A 23857-nucleotide genomic window follows, 5' to 3' on the forward strand; every position below is an offset into this window, starting at 1 on the left:
ATCCTCCTCCTCTCACTATTCAGTTCAGTTGTAGGGAAGCCCAGTCACTTATGAAGCCATTCCTGCCAATTTATGAAGCCAACTTTCTAAGTTTGCCCAATTTATGAAGCCAACTCCTGCTAACTTGGCAAAGTAACCTGTGCTAACTTGGCAAAGAGGCACCTTTTAACATGATGATTCTCTTTATTTAGCAGGGGGAGAGTAACTGGCCCTATCCACCCCCAGCACAGTACCTCCAGTGACTGTTGCTGGTATCTATCTCATGTTTCTTTCTAGATTATGAGCCCAATGGGGACAGGGATCCATCTTATTTCTTTATTATTTCTCTGTGTAAACCACCCTGAGCCATTTTTGGAAGAAATCAAATAAATAAATAAATAAAGTTCATCTTCCCTCAAAGCGATTGTACTAGTGTGCAAATGCACACAATTTGTCTAGCATCTACTTGTGGCATTTTCTGATGCCATAACAGAGAAAACACCAAGTTTTCAAGTGGGGAGGGAGAACTTCAAGAATCTAATGAAGCACAATCTGTTGTGAGGCATCAGAATGATGCCATCTATGCCATACCTTTAAAAATCTCCTTTTATTTTTATAACTCGTGTTATATGTAATTTTGCTTTAAATTAATAAAATATGAGAATTGAGAAAAGAAAATAATATTGGCATTATATTAAAGTGGTTTCACGTATGCTTTTTCCTAAGTAGAGATAATTCCACTTCACATGCAAAACAAAAATATATATGATGAAATCATTGTTTTTATACTTGACAAAACAAGCAAACATATGATCTACCCCCAGGATCAATCACACAGGCTATTTGCTGCAGGTATGCTGCAGAAAAATGCACATATAATAAAACATAATGAGGTAGACATATCATGCACGTAATATGTACACCTACATGCTTTAGCTTTATAAAAATCTTGTAGCATGTGAACATGCATTCAATGTAGGAAAAATACAGATACTTTCACAGGCTAATGTGCTGCTGTAATAAAGAGGTGGTGAATCTTATCCAGTAAGTCATAACCAAAATATAGTGTCCAAGGTTATATGGAAGTTTTACCTATCTATGATGGCTTGGATCACACATGCAATTCATTACTTCACTTGTGTAGTCACTACTTCACTCCCATCACTGCTGTAGTCATGAATTGATAAACACGTATTTAGGAGCTAGCCTGTGGTTCATACATTGCATGTTGGAACTTACTTAGTCACGACCGGGTTTTGTAATCCATTTTATTTTCATATACCTTGTCTGTTCCATTGTTTTTCTCTTTGAAAGTAGTTTTGTTGGCCAGGATATTATACTTTTCATTCAAGGCACTCACAATGAGCTAATACCCTGCTTTTAAGGATATTTACCAAAGCCATCATCATCATCATCATCATCATCATCATCATCATCATCATTCGATGTCTATACCGACCTTTCCTAACCCTAACCCTAACCTTCCAAAAATGCTCAGGACAGTTTACACAGAGAAATAATAAAGAAATAAGATGGATCCCTGTCCCCAATGGGCTCACAATCTAAAAGAAACATAAGAGAGACACCAGCAACAGTCACTAGAGGTACTGTGCTGGGGATGAATAGGGCCAGTACTCTCCCCCTGCTAAATAAAGAGAATCACCACGTTAAAAGGTGCCTCTTTGCCAAGTGAGCAAGGGTTCTATTCACACATTATGTTCAATGCATGTAGAGATCTGTAGTGCACACATGTACAGATCTGTATCACATTCAGATATCCACATGCTATGTTGAACCCACCTACACAGCAGTACTCTTCCTATCGGAATCCTGCAATAGAGGGGGCCTGGACTCAAGTTCACTTGTAAAATGAATGCAAGTACAGCAATTCACACAGAAACATGTGTGAGGATACAGACACCTGAAAACATCTGCAGCACAATGTCTGAATAGAGTTCAAGAAGTGAGTCCCGCTAAAGTCAGTGGGATTTACTTCTAATTAGAATTGACTGGGAAAGTTACATCTTCAGCTGTCCTGCAACCTCCACAGTCTCCATTTACTGTAGTCACGTCTGCTTCAACTTAACATGTTCGTGTATGGGGTGGATGTGCGGGTGAGAGAGACAGAAGGATTGTCTAGGTACGAAACTACGAATATTTCCACTGCCTATGGAAAGCCGGGCATAGAAAAAAAATTGAGGTGGAAATTGTTGGGACGGGAGAGAATGGGATTGGGATGTATTACTAAGAACATGGTGACCAGTGTTGAAACACATGACGTATCACTATTAGTGGAGCTACAGAAGTGATAGGATATACAGTATACTATCCTCCACCTCTCCAATCCTACCCCTTTTCAGAAACCATACATAAATCTACAGTTATTCAGTATATTCTCTGTACAGTGGTGTGCGCGCGCCTGCCCATGAATATATTTACTTATGCAAAAGAATGCCAGAAGATCCTAATATTTCTACACTCTGTGCTTGCATTCTTTCAAACAGAAGTTTGCTGTTCTGCTCGAGGTCTGTATATAAGTGCAAAGATATTTGTTTCACAAGGTGAGATGACTAATATTCGTTGCATTGTCGTAAGAAAAGAAGACCCACTTGACAGACCAACTTGCTATTGATAATAACGGTTTTCCACTAAAGAGTATCTTCCTATGTCTATAGCAATGGAAAATCGCCTCCTCTCAATCTCTCTCTCTGTGTGTCATCCATTTATCTCAGATTGCTCCCCCCCCGCAAAAAAGGCGTGTTTATTCGTAATTATCCTCCTGATTCGTAATTATCCTCCTGATCCAGTTTCAAGCAACAAGCCCACCTCACACCAGTACACACAGAGCGACTATGTGGGGAAAGGTGGACTACTTATAAAAACACTTTAATCTCTGAAAGTTACTAAAATTTACTTAATGATTTCCACTAATTAAAAAGTTATTACTGCCTGACGTTGTGAAAGAGTTCTAGAATGCTGTCTGAAGTTATTTTGGGATGCAATGGGGATTTTCTAAAAAGAAAAAAAAATATCAATTTTTATTTCTATTGTCATGCATTACCAGTAGTGTAAACTATCAAATGTAGTAGTAGTATGTAGTCAAGAATAGCTCAAATGCGTACACAGAGAGAGAGAGAGAGAGAATCTCATGGACAATACTCCCATTGCTTTTGTGGTGGAGTTACTTCTATGAAAAGCGGGAATTACTTTTGAGTCCGATATATAAGCACAGTGTTTAGTATACATCTCAGTCGTAAACTTGTTATTTGGAAATAAGTCTCAGTAATTGACATGAGACAAGTGGGACATACTTCCAGATAATTATGCTTAATTTTGCACCCTTAAATAGGCAAATCCATTTTGGATTCTAGACATGCTTTCAGGAAGGAGCATCATAGTTAATATTAGATAGTAAATCAACTAACCGAAATAAACGTCCTTGGAAGCAAAGTTTATTTCGATAAACTTACTGCCAAGTGCCAAGTTAGTGTAGGCAAGTAAAGGGTGGAACCTTCCATTTCAGCCCTATACGTTTAACTTGGAACCACTGGAATCATTGGGACAAACATACGGCCCAACCCAGCAAAACTTAAACAAACTTATAGTCAAACGTGCTTAAATCTCCCATTGAAATCAACGAGACCTTAAAAAGGCTTCCCTTTGATTGGATCGCACCAAAGCGTTTAGGATTGGGGTGGAAATTCCCATTTTATGTCCGAAAAAAGCCGTATAACTTTCACTATATAGTAGTTCCAGAGAATTGCAAGCTGGCTCGACACCTTGATCCTAAATGCATCATATTAATTTCCAGGATGCTTACTACTTCCGTTGAAATGGTCTTAGAACTCTTGTGGAAATAACATTAACAAGAAAGCCGTCGCGACAGCAGTAAAGTTTAGTAAGAAATACTTTCCATCGTTAGATCATCTGTCCTGGCCGACAATCTTGAAATCCTGCTCCACAGTCCAGAACGCTGCTCTTTCCTCATAGCAAGTTGCTACTTAACGGTGTGGCGGCACCGAAAGATTAACCAAAGCTTTGTGAACTACCCTCATCACACGTATGGAGTATAATCCTCAGTAAGCAGGGTATAGATGGATATATAGAAAGAGAAAATAGCCATTTAATTAACAGCCAGTTAATTAATTAATTAATTAATTAATTGCTGTGTGTAAAACCGCTTTGGAAACTTTGGTTGAAAAGCGCTATATAAATACTCGTCGTATTCGACGTATTCGTAAAATAGTCAAGTGACTATCTTGAAAATATATAGGATAAAACTTTCAATGACGATGCATTTAGAAGGTAGCAGAAAGTGGATGAAGACGGACCAACTTTCTTTTCTAAGGGGAATCCCCACAAATAAACAAAATACCCCAATGTATCTGATGTATACTGCATTTAACTCTCTTTCCAGAAAAGGGAATATACAATTTTAATTTTAATTCTGTGGGTGCTTTTAATTCTTTCTTTCTTTCTTTCTTTCTTTCTTTCTTTCTTTCTTTCTCAACTGCTTATAGGGAAAGAACTTCAGGGAAAATTTCTACAAGAGACTCATATTTATTTCATAATCTCAATAGAAATTACGGACTACGAAAGGGGGGGATTAGTGACTGCTAGGTGTTTTTTATATTATGGGTAAATATATGCACACCCATTGAACTTGGGGGATTTACCTGTGAGTAACCATCGCTGCATTCCTATACACTCGTGGGACTGATTTCAGTGGAACTTTCCAGAAAACATACACAGGATCCATCTGTATGGGTGAAACTGAACCCTCTTGAAAGTAATATTAATAGCAAATCACAGGAAAAGCAATCATGGGTACAAGAGGAAACAAAACTAATGATCAGACTGTGTGGAAAATCGCATGAAGTGTTTTTAGGCCATTTTCTGTTCAGGTAAAACAGAGAGCTAATTCTCTCCCCCCCCCATCCTAATGAAAACTGGATTCAGTTAATTAAATTAATAATCAGGCAGCGTGAAGTCAACTGGGATATACACCGTTAGGCTCCATTAATTTCCTCTCCAACAAGCAGAGCAATTAAAATGAAGTCCTGACTCCTGGAATATTAACTGACATCTAGTTGAAGAATATAAATCCAGAAGATGAGGGTTATAGGACGACTTCAGAATCCGAGTACTTCAGCATAGCTGGGATGTAGATCCAGAGGGAGAAGGGCCAATCCCTTGTGGGGAAAGTGGCAATGAATATAGACAGCTGAATATTGACTTCACATTTTAGTTTATACTTACAGTTTTAATAAACAAAGCTCCTCAAAAATCTCTTCAGGGTAGTTAAGATCCGTGAAAGGTTTGGTTTTATATTCCATCACTGGGCATTATTTTATTTTATTTGGCAATTTTAATAATTTCCACTTGTTTTGATGTCTTAGGAGATTCTGATTGTCAATATCACTCGCAGACAATCCAAAGGACACTTTTATTTGGATGTAAGTCCTACATAAATCAGGGGGGCAGAATGTATACCGCAATCCAACTATTAATCTTTTTTTAGTTATGCACTTAGTTTTCAAGTTCGCACTTGAAACCAGCATATAGAGTTCCCTCCCCTCCCATATTTCCTATGTCTATTTCAGTAGCATTGCAGAAAGGACCATAGATCCTGCCACTGTTCTGGCCTATAAATGGATGTCTGATTCTGTTGAGAAAGACGAATAATTTCCCAGACAGGGTGTTTGTGGGGCCTGCTTTTGGAAACGCCACCCCCCCCCCCCAGCCAAACATGTCTACTTGACTTCATTGGCACTAACTTCCAAATAAGTGTGCTTAGGATTGCAGCCTGAAATGGTTTTCAGAAACAGGGTTATGCCCTTTTCAACAGTATAGAGTTATATCCTATAAGCACTCAGTTTATGCTTATACGAAAGCAGATCCTTCCAAGCTTTTGAAGAGTTCTCCCGCAGTTTACTGAACTTCCCCCTGCCAAACCTAATAATCCCGTATCTCCCCCGAAAAGTACCTTGCCTCCCTCCGAACAACAACAACAACAACAACACACTGTGAGAAGTTGCTCCTCAAACTTTCCCTTTGTACCTGTGCTTCTGTATATGGAACAGAGCAATCCTTTGTATGTTTAGTCCCACTGAATTAAATGAAGAAGCTTACTCGCAAATAAGTGTCCATATTTAAGACTGCAGCCTAAACGTCGGGAAAATATATTTGGTACCGTAGGGTTTGGTTTTCTTGTCTTTAAAAAAAAAAAAGACCTTCCAAGACTATACATCTTCAAAAGTATAACTCAGGGTTTTTCAAACCGAGATAAACTCTTGGAAATGTGTGTTTAGAGCCTCTGAAACAGGGCTGGCCAGAGAAATATTGATTTCTCAACCAAGGGCAAATCCTTTTGTTAAAGGTGGTCTTAGAGGTGGCTCTCCTTTGTTTTTTCTGATCAACTATCCTCCTATTATCAGAAGGGGGAGGGGAGGGGGAGAGGCCACATGAGCAGAGAATTTGCAAAATATTCTGCAGAACCTGCATCAGATGTAGTTTTTTTAAAACTTATGACTTAAACTCACAACATAATTGTATGTAATAGCACTAGTTTCTACTCTTCTTGCTTTAATTTAGTTACCTTTCCACATCACAAGTCTCTGCTTCCCCTGCCATCCATGTTTCCTTGGATCGAGGGTGGCCATATACATTTGCACTGTAGCACGTAGCCTCTTAAAAGAGTTGGGAGGGAGGACGGCGGGGGGAGCCCCTTGTTGCTTTCAATCTCCCCCGCTGGTTGCCTCCAGGTCTGAAGAGGCAGGGGCTTGGATGAGCGAGTTCCACTAAAGGGGGAGCAACAGACACGAGCGGATGCAACAGGAGTAAACAGGCTCTTGACTTTCAACTTGACCTTGAACTTCCATCGCAGACCTGACCCTTTGTGGGATGGCACATCTTGAGCCTTTCCTCCGGCCTCTTCATTTCTTATCCCCTGTCAGCATACAGATACGACATTTTCCCGATAGCTAAAAACGAGAGAGACCAAAAGTAGAGTTTCCCTATCCTGGGGGAGAGAAGGAGACTTCATCTGGAGGCGAGATAGCTATTTTTGATCCTTAAATAAAATGTAGTCTTCTGGCCACAATAATGTCGAAATTCAGGAGAGATCGAGGAAATAGCTAGCAGTTTGGGAACGTCAGTCTACATCGCTATTCTAGCCACAGATCAGTTCTTAAATATTTTCAAGTGCTCTGAAAACTGTAAGGCAAAAATGATTCCAGTTTGTGGTTTTACTCTGTAGAAATTCATTGGGGTGGGGTGGGGGAGAATTGGAGAGGGGGAAACAAACCCAATTCAAATGATATTTTTCTCACCTCGAAGTCAACTGCAAACTCTCCCTTCCTGCAAATATACAACAGCATGTGTATAGTTGTCAAAGTAATGGCATGCCTTTTATAATAAAGATCGAGACGTGCCTGTTGCTGGTTTGGAAGTCGTGTTTAGACTCGGGACTAAATGCTTTTGAGAGTTGAACAGGAGGAGAAACTTTGCTCAAAACACACATTCAAGATCTATACCCCACTGATATTTCTACACTTCTGGAAGCCAGAAAAACGGGGCAGGCAGGTTAATCCATTAATTAATTAACGTAATGTTATTACTGTCCCTGTTCCAGTTCCAACAGTGAGCACGGTGTCTTAATACTAGCCATGTCAATGAAGACAGCTTCATCCCCGCCTAGAGCATCACAATCTAGGTCGTTTCATACGTAAAGCTAACTTAGGTTCTTGCAGTGGGCAGCCTCCACTGGCTATCCCGGTATATTGGATTTTTAGAAGTTACTTGTCAGGACAGGAGGAGTTCACATCTCTCGATGGTCATCACTCCATGACCTCAACATAAAGTATGTGGGAAACCTATGATCTTCATACTTCTCATACATGCCCCTGCTAACTGGGCAAAGAGGCACCTTTTAACGTGGTGATTCTCTTTATTTAGCAGGGGGAGAGTAACTGGCCCTGTCCACCCCCAGCACAGTACCTCCAGTGACTGTTGCTGGTGTCTATCTTATGTTTCTTTTTAGATTGTGAGCCCTTCGGGGACAGGGTTCCATCTTATTTGTTTGTTATATCTTTGTGTAAACCGCCCTGAGCCATTTTTGGAAGGGCGGTATAGAAATCGAATGAATGAATGAATGCACAACTTCAGCTGAGTCACCGAGTGATGCCTATGGATTTGTGAACAGTTCCTTTATCCTGTTAGATGTAGTGGAGTTTGCTTCCCGGTAAGCAAGCTTCCAGGTAACATTGCGATAAAAGGCGGTCTTTCTCAGCCAGACTAATACCTGGGGAACGAGTCTGCCAGATGGTAAGTCGCTGGAGAGGGAGAACATTCAGTTCCCTCCACCTACGGGCCTTTTGCTCTTTAAACCGGACTTCCAACCCTATGTTTTGGCACCAGATGCGAAAGGAGACACAAAAGTCTTCTGTGTAGGTAGGACACAGGTGCTCAGGGGTTCACACACACCTAAGAGGCATCAGTGGGTGTGTCACGCCAAGATCTAACTGCGCTGTGCTTACAAACTCATGTCTGCCAACACAGTACAATTTTTAATGCGCTTAGGTGTGTCTAACATCCAGCCTAATGAAAAACTCTGAAAAACTCGAAAGCTTGCTCATCACTATGTGACATTTTCTTTGGTCCTAACAGTGGTACTAATCTACTTGGAGATTTTGAGGCGTCTGTTTGCTTACGCTCCTACCAAGGAATTTAGGCGAGAAGAGGACATTGTCTATGCCTTCAAAAGTTTAGGCAGTATTTCAAAAAGTCTCTGTGTGTGTGTGTGTGTGTGTGTGTGTGTGTGTGTGTGTGTGTGTGTGTGTTGCTGCTGCTGCTACTACAACAAATATTTATATACTACTTTTCAAAATAGTTCAACAAACTTTGTGATTGTTTAGATAAAACACATGCCTCCCCACAAGATTTAGGAATATAATACTTCCGCTCTGTCAATCATTCCAGACGAAGGAATAAAACTTGACTAATTCGTTGTTTGGAAGGACCGCAAAATTAAAAATTAAAATTATGGGAGGGGGAACAATAAAACCCCACTTCGGATTCCGATCCAGTTTGCACAGGCTTTATACATATTTGTAAAGTACTGGATGATAAATGCAAAAACCAAGAGAGCCTTTTTAATTGTCAAACAGTGTGTAAAGTTTTGTTTGTTTCAGTTTCATGATATTTCTTCAGTTAAACTCAAGGGATATTGAATATTTTCTCTCAAGGATATTTTCTCTCAAGGAATGCGGTAAGGAGGATCACAGTTGTTGTTGTTTTTAAATCTGGCCAGTTCGTGGAAAATTCTACCTAGAGCTTCTCACCAGGGATTAATCTGTCGAAAAGGTCTGTCTGGAAACACCACCTCTCTTCCCTTTCTTCCCTGTTGGGTGGGGACTGTCCATAGTTATTCATTAGAGGAAGGAGCGCGCACTCCTCACCCCTTTCTCCAAAGAAGAGCTATGGAGAGTCCTCACACAGCCATATGTTGTAGGGCTGAGCTCTGGCACAAATGAAATCTTACTTGTATTTCAGTCTCACTCTCAACCCCACCACCGCCCCATCTGCAGTATTAGAAGGAATGACCTACCACAGGCCAGGGTGCAGATCCCACCCCTAATCCTTTGAGGAGTTCCCCCTCATTTTACTGAACTCCCCCACGCAAGAACCAATAACCCATATCTTCCATTTCCCTCCCACCCCCAAAGTATCTTTCCTCCCCCGCCCCAAAAAAAATTGAGGAACTGCTCCTCAACCTTTCCTTCTGTCTGCATCCCTGGTACACGCACCGAATTGAGAAGACGAACCAGAAAAGGCTGATAAAGGCATTCAGTATTTATGATACACGACTCGTTTGCCTTGGTTATCCGAAGAAGTCACTCGCCCTGAGGCAGAGTCCCCTGAAAGTCTGTGGAAGTCACCTCAGTGAAACCTTGGTTGTGTGAAGGGACTGCCAAAAGAAGAGTGTGAGGAGGCTCAGAGTCTGAGGAGCTAGGTGGCCAGATTTGGCTTTTAAAAAGCCAAATTCTGGCTTCCGGCCCATTTGATCCACGAGTATACCCCTTAGGTTCTGGCAACTCTGTTTGCGGATTCCTTTAGGTGATTTCACTCTATTCCCACCACAGGACTGCTCCAGGCCTTTGCAGAGGAGTGGGTAGGGGTGAAACAAGTTTATTTTTATTCTCAGTTTGTACAGGCCCTAGACCCAAGCAGGCGCCTGTCAGTGAGTGTTAAAGAACAAGCTAATAAGTTGTCTTAAGGATCAGGCAAAGTTATTCACTTAAAAGGGTTAGATCACTATTCTTACAAGAAAGGGCTTTACCTGTTGCGAATGGTTTCGTTGGGGAAACTGATGGTATATCCCAAGATCTACAGAAACAGAAGAGCGCTCTCTCGCTCTCTCTCTCCATCCCCGTTCTGGAAATCTGGAATAAGCTTGATTATTTCTAACCTAAATTCAGTATTATTCTGGAACATGATTATAATTACCATTCTGTGCACTCCTGGCTAGTATCAACAATTCAGTTTTTGTTGTTCGCAGTTGTTCCTGTGGAATCTCCAGGAAGCATCAAACATCAACATGTAAATCTAAGCATATTTGCTTGGAAGTTTTGCCTTCTTGATTTGGGAGAGCTTTTTCCTGAATTAGAGGGTTTCGGGGCGCAACTTTAGTCTATCATTACAACACACGCCTAGCGAGGACCTGTCATTTGAATGGACTAATAAGCGCACCAGAATAGTGTCCGTTGCCAGGGTTATATCTTTATTGCCTTCTGTGCTTATTGCAGTAGCGTAGGCTTGCAGAGAATACTGTAATTCAGTACAATTTCCTTGACGTATTAATATATTAATTATTAAAAGTTTAGACTGCCTTTCAACTAAAGGTCAATGTGGTGGGAAAGAGAGAGAGAGAGCAAGAAAGAAAGGCGTTACTGAATCCTCAAGAGTGCCAAATCATGCATTATTCGGAGTCCTATGCGCTATATATCAAGGCTGTTCTAATGCAATAATAAGATAATAATAGATAATACTCTAAGCACGAGTATGATCTCGTTTTAATTTTAATTTTGTCAAGACTTCCAAGAGTCGATATCGCTATTATTATTTGAGAGGGGAAGCAGAGTACCTTCTTTTATTCATCCTCATGTTAAAGTCTCTCCCCTCCCCCATAATTTAGTAGACGATGTGTGGGTTGGTTATCACTCTGCTGAAATAACAGGACCAGGGTTATACCTTACAAGCTGTGGGGTGAGTGGGAAGGAATTTTGGCTTCTTGTATACTGGAAATAGTGTTTGTAATAGTTTATGCTTTGGGAAAATCAATACAATGGTGAACAAGAGCAGCAACAAGTAGATCACAGTTATTTCTCATTAACAGATGGGGAATCGAGGCTGAGATATCTTGATTTGTCTCCGTGTAACTCATTAGATACCTGGCTTTATACCAAGTCTAATAGGAGTTATCCCACACTTTATGGTAGTGCCACGTATGTAGAAACACACACACAGAGATTCATTCGCGCGCGCCCTTCCTCCCTTCCCCCGTCCTTCCTTTGGGTTGTAACTGATGTAATAAGCAGATGGATCTATTAAAGTTTTGATTGCATTTTTAAAATTGCCCCTCAGTTTGAAGGGCATGGGAGGCCACAGAAAGACACTGGTGTCCTTCCCGTGCCAAACACGATTTTAAAAGCGAAATTTTAAAATAGATGTTTTTCTTCTTGTTTGTTTTGCATACAAAAATATTTGATATTTTCCATTTCAGTGTGAAACCACTGTGGATTTTCCTGCAAAAAACTCTCTCTGTCTCTGTCTGTCTGTCTGTCTCTCTCTCTCAGTCTCTCTCAATATCAATCTCTCAATCTCTTTATTTAAAATCTGGACCTAAGAAAAACTATGTTTAATTAAATCCTATTAGTTTCAATTAGGACTTGTTAGTTTCAAGTAGGACTTAGTTTCAAGTAGGACTTGAAACTAAGTGTTGGCAACACTTTTTCTGGGTTTTTCTCCCATGTTATGATTCATTATTAATTTAGCTCTCTGTTTTGTAACCATAGCCTTATACAATCTTTAAGGCCATGGTGTGGTGAGGGAGAAAATTTTGTAATCCTCTCAGCAAGCTAACAAAGAAAGTTTTTACTGTACTAATGTCCATTTTGCAGAGGTTGAAAGAAAATCATTATTTGCCCCAAGTCACCGCTGAGCTCGTGAAGGAAAGAGGATTTGAACTCGGGCCTCTCCGGGTCTGTCTTGGGTCCTTCACCTCTATGGCAGCATACATAACACGATCAACAAGTCATAACACCAGTGACATTCAGAGTGTTTCTCTCCTACACTGGATGACGCTTCCTTTGAAGGAGCAAACTCAGCAGAAAATTGAAATCGATTAGGGCTGAAATTCTATGCAGAGTTTTCTGGGAGAAAGGCATGCTGAACATAGAGCTTTCAGAATAAACTTGCACAGGATTGCATGCCTAGAAATTGGAATAAAAATCTTCCTTTATTTTAGTTCCCGCTTTATTGATTTATAGATTCGCCATTACGTTCTGCGATGTATGCCTGTGAAAGGAGGGAGAATAAACTCACATTTAAAAACCTGTTTGTGGATTTTAAGCATTCAACAATGCTTAGGAAAAAAGAAGCAATGCCGTCCTGAATGCATTTCAGAAGCAAACTTGTTTGATGCTCTTCCGGCTTCTCACTGTTTCTATTCGTAAACACATGAATAACAAGCATTCAGAAGGGGAACAAAGAAACTCCTGCATTTAAACAGTAGAAACATGGTTTGACAGTGGCTACTAAATAAATAAATGTCGTCTTGAAGGGGAAATAGTTGTTAAAAAGAACTAGTGGAATTCTAGTGGACCTTGTGGGGAAGAAAAATAGTTGCTTTGGGGTGAGAAGCATATTGCAGCCTGCAGGCCGATTTACGAATGGAAAGGTAGATGGGCGTTGTTAGTGTAGCAACTGTTATCAGTATTTGCTCTTTCCCCTCCTGTTCTCAACCCGAGTTGTATTTAGACATGTATATCCTACTCTAAACTTATTTACTTTTGAACTCAGTCTCATTGATTCCAGCAGAACTTACTTCGAAGCGAAAGTTATGCTTCTAATCAGTTATGCACCTTGGACCATAAAACATTGACTTATTTGCATTTTTATTTTTATTTTTTCAGCATCCAAGTGAATATGTTTAAGATGTGGTGCCAGTTACTAAGGTCACAAGTTCTGTATTGATTAATCCATACTTTGCTTTCCCTATTTTCTTATCACATGCATAGGGAATAATATGAATTCCTTCCTTATTTCTTTTCTCTCTCCCCCCCTTTCTTTTTCTCAATATATCAATGTCCTGTTTTGCATGCCTCATGTATTAACCCTCACTTTTCATTCCTAAAATTAAAAAGACTTGGGTTTTATTTCTGAAGCACAGTAGTTTTATTTCTAAAGTGCTTGAAACTGAGTCCATGTGTTCATTTGCCTCCGACCATCCAGTATAAATTTTAAAGAAGTATCCGGTCTGGTTTAGAGCAATATCTCTGAATTATAACCTGCAATATGATATAAAAGAACACAACTGCAAATAATTTGTACAGAGCTCAGAGTTTATGCCCATGTATCTTATCAGGAGCTTGTCCTTCTTTCCTTCTTTCTTTCCTTCCTTCCCTTCCTTCCTTCTGATGGCTTTTTCATACTAATTAAATAAAAAAAACCTTAAAACTGTGAAACTTTAACATATACAATCCTGAAAAGAAGAGTCACCACTGCACTGCACCGTCCACGGCCAGCCATGCAAGGATCAGGAAACATCCATCATGTGTAGATATTAGCAGATATTCTGGACTTCCATTTAAACAAAATCTGCAAATGTGCCGGAAAGATAGAGTGCAGTCCATAGGCCATGGAACTTTTATTTATCTTGCATACATCAGATTTGAGGTAATCCTTATGAAAAAGCGTTCCGAGATTGAGTCTTTCTTTCTTTCTTTCTTTCTTTCTTTCTTTCTTTCTTTCTTTCTTTCTTTCTTTCTTTCTTTCCCTCTCTCCCTCTCATTCTTACTTTATAAACTTGTGTTACAGACTGTTGCTTCTATTACAAGCTTTTTCTACATTAGCGAATGTTTCCCCTTCCACTGCATTATGCCTGTTCCAAATGGGGGAGCGGACACTGGTGTGGCGTAGCCCCCTCCCTTAATCTTGGCAGCTTGAAGAGAAAGCAGCAACCCGCAAAAAATGATATCCAAGCCCTTCCTGGCCAGAGGTTTGTCACGTGCTGGCTCCCCCGCCTCTCCGCGTCTTGTCATAAAAGCATTTTTGCTTCCCCCTCCTCATCGCCTCCCTCTCCTTGGCCTCCCCACAACGTCGCCCGTGGATGCGTCTCAGCCAATGAGCGGGCCATTCTGGGAAAGCCACGTCCTTTGCGTCGCGCGCGGGGTGGGGGGGGGGGAGAAGGAGAGCTAACCCTGGCAGCCCAGGCGACCCTCCTTTGGCAGTCGCCAGCCTTTTAAGACGATCCCCCGCCTCGCCTACCCCCCAGTAGTCCCCCACTCGGTCCCGTTAGGCCGGCGAAGCGGAGCGCCCGCGAGAAGCGGCCGCCCATGCCCCGGACCGCGGCACGCTTCGCTGGATGGACCTGGAAGCAGCCTTCGGAGAAGCCCGGAGGAGCCTGGATGAGGCGCCCCACAAGAGCATGGACGGCTTGCTGAGCCCGTCCCCTTTCCAGGCCAGCAGCAGCCACTGCCGGAACGTGGCTCTCGGCGGCCCCAGCCCCTCGATGCACGGCCCCAGCTACCCTCCCCTGGACGGCGCCCCTCCGGGCTCCGGAGAAGCCTCCGCCAAGCAGTGCATTCCGTGCCCGGGGGCCATCCCGCAGGCAGCCTCCTCGACCACCACCGCCGCGCCCTTCTCCTACGGATGTTTCGGCGGCGGCTACTACTCGTACCGGGTGGCGCGGAGCGCCCTTAAGCCGTGCCCCGCGCCGCCGCAGGCCGGCTACCCGGCGGAGAAGTACGTGGACGCCTGCAGCTCCGCAGCCAGCGCGGCTGCTCCCGAGGAGTACCAGACGCGCCCGGCGGAGTTCGCCTTCTACCCGGGCTACGCGGGGCCTTACCAGCCCATGGCGAGCTACCTGGACGTTTCTGTGGTCCAGACCATAGGGGGGCCACCTGGCGAGGCCAGGCACGAAGCGCTCCTGCCCGTGGACCCTTATCACGAACCCTGGGCCTTGGCCGGAGGCTGGAACAACCAGGTGTGTTGTCCGAAAGATCAAAGCCCCGCAGGACACTTTTGGAAAACTGCTTTCGCAGGTAACGAATGCCGCCCACATCCCTCTCCCCATCCCTCCTTCAGCTTCTGGGCTGGTTGCTTGGGTAGGTTTCACCCTGAAGTGGGAAGCAGGTGGCCCCTGACAGGAGAGGGGCTCCGGGCTCGGCTCTGCCCTGGAAGCTCCTCTTCTTCAGGTAGGGAGCGAAGAGTCTGTGGCGCTGGTGGCTCCCGAATGTAGTGGACGGCGGCGCTTGGAAGCTGTGTGCGTATTACTCTCCACTCCCATCTCCCCCAGGGCTACATTGGTCTAAATTGCCATTCCTTCTCCACTGAGAACTCTCTCAAGTTATGTTGTATGGTGTGTATAGTGTATATATTATATCCACTGAGAATTCTCTGAAGTTATATTATATTATATTATATTATATTATATTATATTATATTATATTATATTATATTATATTATATTATATTATATTATATTATATTATATTACTTCTTTGAATGCTCAGCCGAAAAAGAAACCAATTTAGACCTATACTATACTATACTATACTATACTATACTATATACTATACTATACTATACTATACTAGTCGTATTCTCTGCCGCTTTCATTTAGCATAATAAATCACCATGGGAGCCTTCGGCTCAGTGTGTATGTGTGTGTGTGTGTGGGGGCGGAATGGATATATATCATGGGTAGCGTCCAAACTAAGTTAATCATGACCAAGTCCAGTTTAAATTCATAGAACTTGAATTGGCCATGACCAACTTGACCCATTTATTTCAGTGGTGCTAAGTCATGACTAACTAGGCTGGATACTGCCCTAGATGCATACAGGGCAGAGCAGTTCTCATCACATTGGAGCCTATGGCAGAACTCCCTTTAGACAACACATGAGGGTTCTTCCGCTGATTTCAAATACTGAGTTGTTCTCTGTATCGCAGGAATGTATGAGCTCTAACAACTGTGTGTGTGTGTGTGTGTGTGTTTTCCCCCAACGTAAAGAGTACGTTAATACCACCCAGGGAGGTGATTTCCTTTTTGTTCTTGTTATTTTCAAGTTTCAAATTGAAAAACCCGAATCCTTGGGTTATTGTTGCGTCAACTGCCGAGAATGGCTCCAATTTAATCTGAACCCAGTTTCCCAATGCTCGGGCCTTGGACCGTGTGAACGAATCCTCAAGACGAGCTTGTCTCTGAGCAAGTGCAAAGTGCCTTCCCCGCACCACCGTATAGCCCCTAAACCAACCCCGAACACAACTGGGATTAGGGTGAGGGCTTCTACGCCGCAGACCATGAACGGGACACAGCAGGCAGGCTTAAACTCCAGCACCTGTTATCAGTTAAGCACCGATCAAACCCCAGTAAATCAGCCCAGTCTCCAAAGAACTGCATTGCCACAGATGTAGAGGATCCAGGGGTGCAGCTATAATTGAGCGGATGGCCTCCAGCTCCTGAGCGGCCCCCAGCTCCACCCCTTCATGATCTCCCTCACTCCGAGGGAGGGAGGGAGGGAGGGAGGGGGCGAACACGGCCCCCACTCCCCCACCCACACCCCTGAGAGTATCCCATCTGAGATCAGGTTTCGCCTCTCTGCCTTGGGTTGTTTTTCTCTCTCCTTGCTTTATTTGCTCTTTTTTGCTCCTTTGGTTTATTTGTACTGCTCAGGCCCCGATCCTTCCCATTCCTTGGAAACTTATTTCCTCTTTGGTAGAGGCTCTGTCAAAAGTGCTCTGTCAGAGGAAGGAGGTGGTTCCAAATAGTACCTCCTGGCACATGGTGGTAATTAGACTGCAAAGTGCAGTAGCAGAAATTGATGCCATTGCTATCCTTAGGGATCAGAGGGGCATAATAAGGCATGAGGGACGGGGCAGGGGAATAATTTATTTCAACAGGAGCTTTGTTGCTGGATTCTAAACCAGTTTACTTGTAAGTCCACCCTATGGAAATGAATGGGGCTGACTGTTTGCTCGTCAGAGTCTGTGATGGACTGCAGTCGCTTCAGTTCTTTCTTTAAAATCCTGGTATTTCAGCTTTATACTGAGATGTATATACTGTCTGATGAAATTAAGCAATGGCACAGGAGTGGAAACAAAGGACTAAATAGCAGAAAATCAAAATTTATCCTTAAGAAAAGATTGGGAGTAGATTTATAAGGAAGTAAATACATACACTTGCAAAAATGCATAAATATCTCCAGTGGGTCTAGTGGACTCCACCTGGCGGAGTGATTATTCTTTTGCTTATGCTATTCATGAGGTGCTTGGGAGGGTGTGGTGCATTCCATCTGGTTGCCAGGGGGTGGGCTTGATGACTGTTGGAGGGCCCCTTCAGTCTCTGCAATTCTCTATGCAGTGATTCTTTATGCAGGCCCTATTATCTTTATGCAGGTCCCTTTCAGTCCCTGTGATTCTTTCTCTTCAGTGACCACTTGTAACTGATGTTCTATAAGACTTCACCATAAGGGGTCGTGGAAACCTTCCTCTGCCCACTCCCTGAAGCCACTGAAATTTTTCCTAAAAACAAATCATGGAACCATACAAAATATGATAGTAAATAAAATTCTGCCTGGTGAAGTGTTCTGTGAAACCCAAAAGTTTGCATGCTCCTATATCAACTTTAGTTACTTCCATAGAAACACACCATTGTACCTGCTTTGTATAATGCATACCATTAATGTGAATAATGATATATGAGTAACAATGCAACAGGCAAAATTTTCTCTGATTAAATTAATGCAGACTTTAAATGATTATGTAATCTACATATGGCTTTTAGATAATAATAATAATAATAATAATATTCAAAATGCATTGGTTTTCAACATTAAACAATTTTGAATACAACAATGTTTAATTGTTGCCATAAAACTCAGACTCCCTGATTCTTCTCCCACCCCCCACTCCCCAATAACATATTCCTGATCCTGCTTCTTTGCTAAACTAAATTTAACAAAATTGATTATTACTTCATTACAATCCACCGTCACATCTCCCACCAAATGGAGAAAATACAAGAGAAAGAACGTTGTTGCTGTTCTGAAAATGGTTTACACAGAAAAAACAAAGAAAGTAGTTTCTATCCCCAAAGGGCTCTCACTCTAGAAAGAAAGCACCACCACCATTTATATACAAGCTAGACACCAGCAACAGCTGCTGGAGGGATGCTGTGCTGGGCCTGGATAGGGCCAGTAGTTCTCCACTTTTCTTTTCTTTTCTTTTCTTTTCTTTTCTTTTCTTTTCTTTTATTTATTTATTTATTTATTTATTTATTTATTTATTTATTTATTTATTGTTAAATTTATATACCGCCTTTCATTAAAACAATCCCAAGGTGGTTTACAGCAAAATTTAAAAACAAGATTGTAAAGAAGACACAATTAAAATATTAAGCTAAAATATTTAAAATATTTATATATTTTTTGTAATATATATACACTTTTAAATGCCTCTTTGCTCAAGTTAGCAGGAGCTGTCTTCAGCGAGAACGGTCCCTGAAGAAATAAAGAAAGGGGACGGAAGGAAATGAATAAATAAATATAAAAAAGGAGAGGGAGGGGGAAGGGGAAGGGTTTCATTTATTTGCCAGATGTCTTTAGGCACTTTGGAAAGTAACTTAGTCATAATCTCAAGGAAGTCCCCCACATTTGCGATACCAATGAACAATGAAAGGACTTCTGGCACAATTCCGTATCCTAAACAGTTTTTACTATCCCACAGAATATTATTATTATTAATAAAATATTTATTTATCACTTTTCAACAACAACAATAACAAAAACGTTCTCAAAGTGGCTTACATAGCAAAAGCAGTGAGAAAATTGTTCCCTGCTCCTAAAGATCTCACTGTTTGAAAAGGCACAGAAGGGAACACCACACCAGCAACAGACACTGACAGGGGTGCTATGCTGGGATGAAAAGGGGGGTTGCCTCCCCCTAGCTAAATGGAAGAGTGCCAGCCAGCTCTTGAAATGGTGCCTCTTTGCCGAATCAGCAGGGGTTATACTTGGGCATTAGGATTTCATAGCACTTTTTTCAAGGCTGGCTTTCAGCAAATAAAACAATGCTCTCCAGCCTCCCACTATTAATAACATAATTAATCCACATTCTAAGAGATGCACAAATGCAGCCTTAGAGCAGAATTCTGTCAGGTTGCCTTGAAATTAGTGGCCAAGTTCCTTCCTGTGGATTGAAACTGGGGTTGAGAATTCCTCGAAAGCATTAGTACATTTTATTAATGGGCACATGTTCCAAGCTGCAGCATAATACTAGCTTTGTTTCAGTAGCCTCAATTGCCACATTGTCTATATCCCAGCTAGTATCGAATAAGTTTTTTTTAAATTCAGTATATTGCAATATTTTATGCCCTCGGCAATTATTTATTATTACTGTATTATTGATAGCATTTCTAAACTGTTTTTCTCTTTAAAAATACACAAGAACATGTACAGAATATATGCCATAATATTATTTACAATTCAGTATTATATTCACTATGTACTGTAGGCGCCAAGCCAGTACCAGAATTTTCAGATTTAGGAGTATACGTTACAATGTCCCATGTTCTCATTGAATATGAGTATAATTTGTGTCTGAACTATTCATTTGTATAGTATTTATTTATTAGTAAATTCCATAAAGTAATACAGTAAGATCCAGTATTTTGCATTCCTTGTCTTTAGCCACTAACAGAACATAAAAAGTAAGGGCATAGCAGGAAGTTCTCTTGCACAAGATCCACTGAAATGAAGGAGACCAGTGCAAGTGTTTCTTATGCATTTTACTTGGCACTTGTGTTAGATAATTTTCCACTGGATTGTGTCCTAGTGCTTTGATTCAGTGATGTACTTTGCAGTACTATTACCATCATTATGACTGATTGCACACTTACTGCACATTACTGCACGTTGAGTAGTTCAATACATGAACTCATAACCATTCAAATTCAGCAATACATCACCACCACAACAACAATATATGCTCCATTCTATCACAGTAATACTGTATTGTGGCACTGTAGGCCTCAAGAAGTAGAAAGGTTCAGTATACATTTCTGTAAGATACAATGCTGTGCATTAGCTCTAAATACACAGAAAACACAAACAAATATTCTATTCAATATGTCAATATCTAATGAATAGTTGGGTTTTATTTATTTACGGTCATTAACTAGAATAATATATTGGAATATATTTCTGTGGTACTAAAGTTAAGCACTTTTAAATCCACAGTTTTTAATGGCAGACTTAAGCAAGTTTATATGTCTTTCATTGCAAATGTAATGGGACTTAAACATGTCTAACCTTGGCTGGATCTGCCTATGTTTTTTACAAGACTAGTTTAGTAAAATATACCCAGATACATCCAGTTCCATCAGAAGAATCACCTGAGAACTTGGATCTGTGTGATGTGTCTGTTCTTTTGCCATTATATGCATGTGATTTAATTCCCAGATTGGATAATTCCTGGCGGTTTTTAAGATCTATGTGAATGTGTATACATTGGTCACAAAAGCTGTTTTGACTGTGACAGGTGTGTGTGTGTGGATCCATCTGATATGACATGTCCCTGATCTAAAATTATATGTCTAATTTGGACAAACAGAGAGAGTGAGATTTAGATTTGAGGTTGTAACTGTGCCTTTTTTTAAAAAAAGTAGCACATAATTGGGACAAAGACTACAATAAACCCTTTAAACTAGTAAAGCTCATGTTTTGTCCCCCTCACATATTTTACTAATTTTAAATAGCTTGCTTTCTGTATCTGTCCAAATGTCACTTCAGAATCTTGGATTCTTGCATTCAAATCAGTATTCAGTGTCTAAGAATTCTCCCAAAGCCTGCGTAATTCTGATGCTCACTACAGTGCGACTGTCAGAATGCTGTAGTATGCTTTAGAACTGTATAACCTGGGAATATCCATTTAAATCATACATTGCAAAATTGCCCACTTCAGGCTTGTTGTTGTTGTTCTATTAACTGTGTGTGTGTGTGTGTGTGTAGATAGATAGATAGATAGATAGATCTCACTGCAGGCCGGAAGCCTGTACCAAAAGATGTAATATTCAGATCCACCAACATGCAAAGTATTACTTCAGTAATATTCCTTGCTTTAGTCTATACTCCTAGAGAATAACAAAATGCACCATTGATTTCTGAGATGTATTCATTATTATAATTGAACATATTATGCCTGTGCTTTGTCAGCTGCACTGGCTCCTAGTCCAGTTTCAAAGCCCAATTCAAGGTGCTGGTTTAAACCTTTAAAGCCCTTAATGTCTTAGGACCGGGTTACCTGAGAGAGCACTTTGCCCCATATGTCCTATCCGGGACCTTTTCCGGGTGCCCCTGCTAAAGGAGGTGAGGCAGGTAGCTACTAGGGAGGGCCTTTTCAGTGGTTGCACCCCATTTATGGAATAGCCTCCCCAGTGCGGTTCTCCTGGCTTCATCACTTTATTTTTTTAGATGCCAGGTAAGACCTTTTTGTTCACTCAGGCCTTTTAAATTCTGATTTTCAGATCTGATCTGATTTGATTTTAAACTAATTTTAAAATGAGTTTTTAAACTGTTTTGTATTGTATTTTGTATTTTTCCTCTTTTTGGTCTGCTATGATTTAAGGTGTTATGTGTTTTTATTATATGTTTTAATCCTGTGTTGTAAGCTGCCCAGAGAACAATTTGTTATGAGGCAGCTAACAAATCGAGTTTATTCTTATTATCTGCACTTGCAGCCTTGTACAAATTCCAGTGACTCACACTGGGAAGCAGGCAATGTGTTTGGTGGTATTAATGATTGAGCAAAAATGGAAGTTTGCCAATTGCAATCCATGTAAATGGAGGTGAAGGTGGGATATAAGGAGGACAAAAAAGTCATGCAAATGAGACCATTGCTAGAACACATATGTGGATAAACAAACTGATACTGAATGATTTTCCAACACTCCCCCACCCCTAAATAAAATTACGTAGGAGCAAGTCTAAGGGAAATCAATAGGGCTTAACATCAAATACATTATTTATAAATAGTATAAAAGCTACTCAGACAAATACAACTTTGTGGAGATGAATTTGTAACACACACACACACACACACATTTGAAATTTGTAGACCGCCCTAAACTTCCAACTCTGGGCAATCTACAACATAAAACAGATTTAAAATGAAAACCTTAAAACAATTAAAACCTTAATACCTCCATTATAATTATTCAAAATAAATTAAAACACAAATGTGTCACTTTTCCTATAGGGTGAGAAGAGTTAAGGCTTGGAAAAAAGAGAAAAGCTGTCTGATATACCACCCTATTGTGTATGTCCTATTAACTACGATGAACTTAGAAGAAAGTGAGGAGGAATTGCTTCCAACAAGAAGATTAATTAAGCAGAATATCAGTTTCCAATTTTACCCCTGTCTGTATTTGACAACGCACATTTATTTAATCTGGTCTAATAAGGTCACACTTGATTTCGCTGGGACTTTCTCCCAAGCAAAGCTATTTAGAATTGGGGTTATAATATCACATACAGAAATGGCTTCACCATCATCGAGCTGGGTAGGCCGCTGGAGAAGGGGCAAATTGTGTGTGAGAATAATGCAGGCAGAAAGAACACTTGCAAAAGCAGGGAAAGGCGGGGGGGGGGGAGTAATAACAAGCAGGGGCATAGCTAGGAGAGAGGGCGCCCTTCTCCGCGTGGCCCCTTGGAGTGAGGGAGAGAATGAAGAAAATAGGCAGGGGTGGAGCTGGGGAGCCCTCAGGAGCTGGGGGAAGTTCTTTGAACCCATCTGCTCAATTACACCTACACCCCTGATAATAATCCAGTTAACAGAGTCGAAGTTGGGAGTGAAGAGGAAAGCCCTCTATTGCATATTCGTCAATTTCACCCTTGTTTTGACACTGAAGGGCAGCCAGACAAAGGACTGGGCTGAGCTAGTCAATTTCACTCTGCCCAGGGCTGTAGTAGTTTCCCCAGCAGGCCTTTCACCCTCACCGGCGGCTAGTTTAACCAGCTCTCCTCTTTCTTCCTTCCTTCCTTCCTTTCTCTGGCTGCTCAGAAGCGGTAGGCCAACACCCTCCGGAGGGCTGCTCCTTCCGCCGAGGCCGCAAGAAGAGGATCCCTTACAGCAAGGGGCAGCTGAAGGAGCTGGAGAAGGAGTACGCCAACAGCAAGTTCATCACCAAGGACAAGCGGCGGAAGATCTCCGCCGCCACCAACCTCACCGAGAGACAGATCACCATTTGGTTCCAGAACCGGAGGGTGAAAGAGAAGAAGGTGGTGGCCAAGGTGAAAACCACCAGTAGCAGCACTAGCAGCAGCAGCAGCAGCAGCAGCACCCCTTGAGATCGAGACACCGCGCACAGAGGGGGAAAGAAGGAAGCAAGGCAGGCAGGGTGGCAGCCCGGGGGGCAAGAGAGGGAGGCATGGATTCAGACATCTCTGGGGTCTCCCCAAGGCCTTGCGGGACAGGAGCTGGAAAGGGGGGAAAGGGGGGGGGGAGGAAAACAGCAGGGGAGGCGGAGGGATTAAACCAGAGTGACCCACGAGGGATCTACAATGGCTTCCTCTCTCCCAGCCCCGCCCGTCTCCACTCT

General features: G+C 41.6%; 1 protein-coding gene across 1 annotated transcript; it reads left to right on the plus strand.

The window, feature by feature from the left end:
- The first annotated feature begins 14458 nt into the window (after positions 1-14458).
- HOXB13 (homeobox B13) lies at positions 14459-23777 on the plus strand. The gene is made up of 2 exons (XM_053263602.1): positions 14459-15302; positions 23320-23777. The coding sequence occupies exons 1-2, from the start codon at positions 14624-14626 to the stop codon at positions 23604-23606; spliced, it is 966 nt and encodes a 321-aa protein (XP_053119577.1). The 5' UTR covers positions 14459-14623; the 3' UTR covers positions 23607-23777.
- The last annotated feature ends 80 nt before the right edge of the window (positions 23778-23857 follow it).

This window comes from Hemicordylus capensis, chromosome 6 (assembly GCF_027244095.1).
Source record: "Hemicordylus capensis ecotype Gifberg chromosome 6, rHemCap1.1.pri, whole genome shotgun sequence".
NCBI lineage: Eukaryota > Metazoa > Chordata > Lepidosauria > Squamata > Cordylidae > Hemicordylus > Hemicordylus capensis.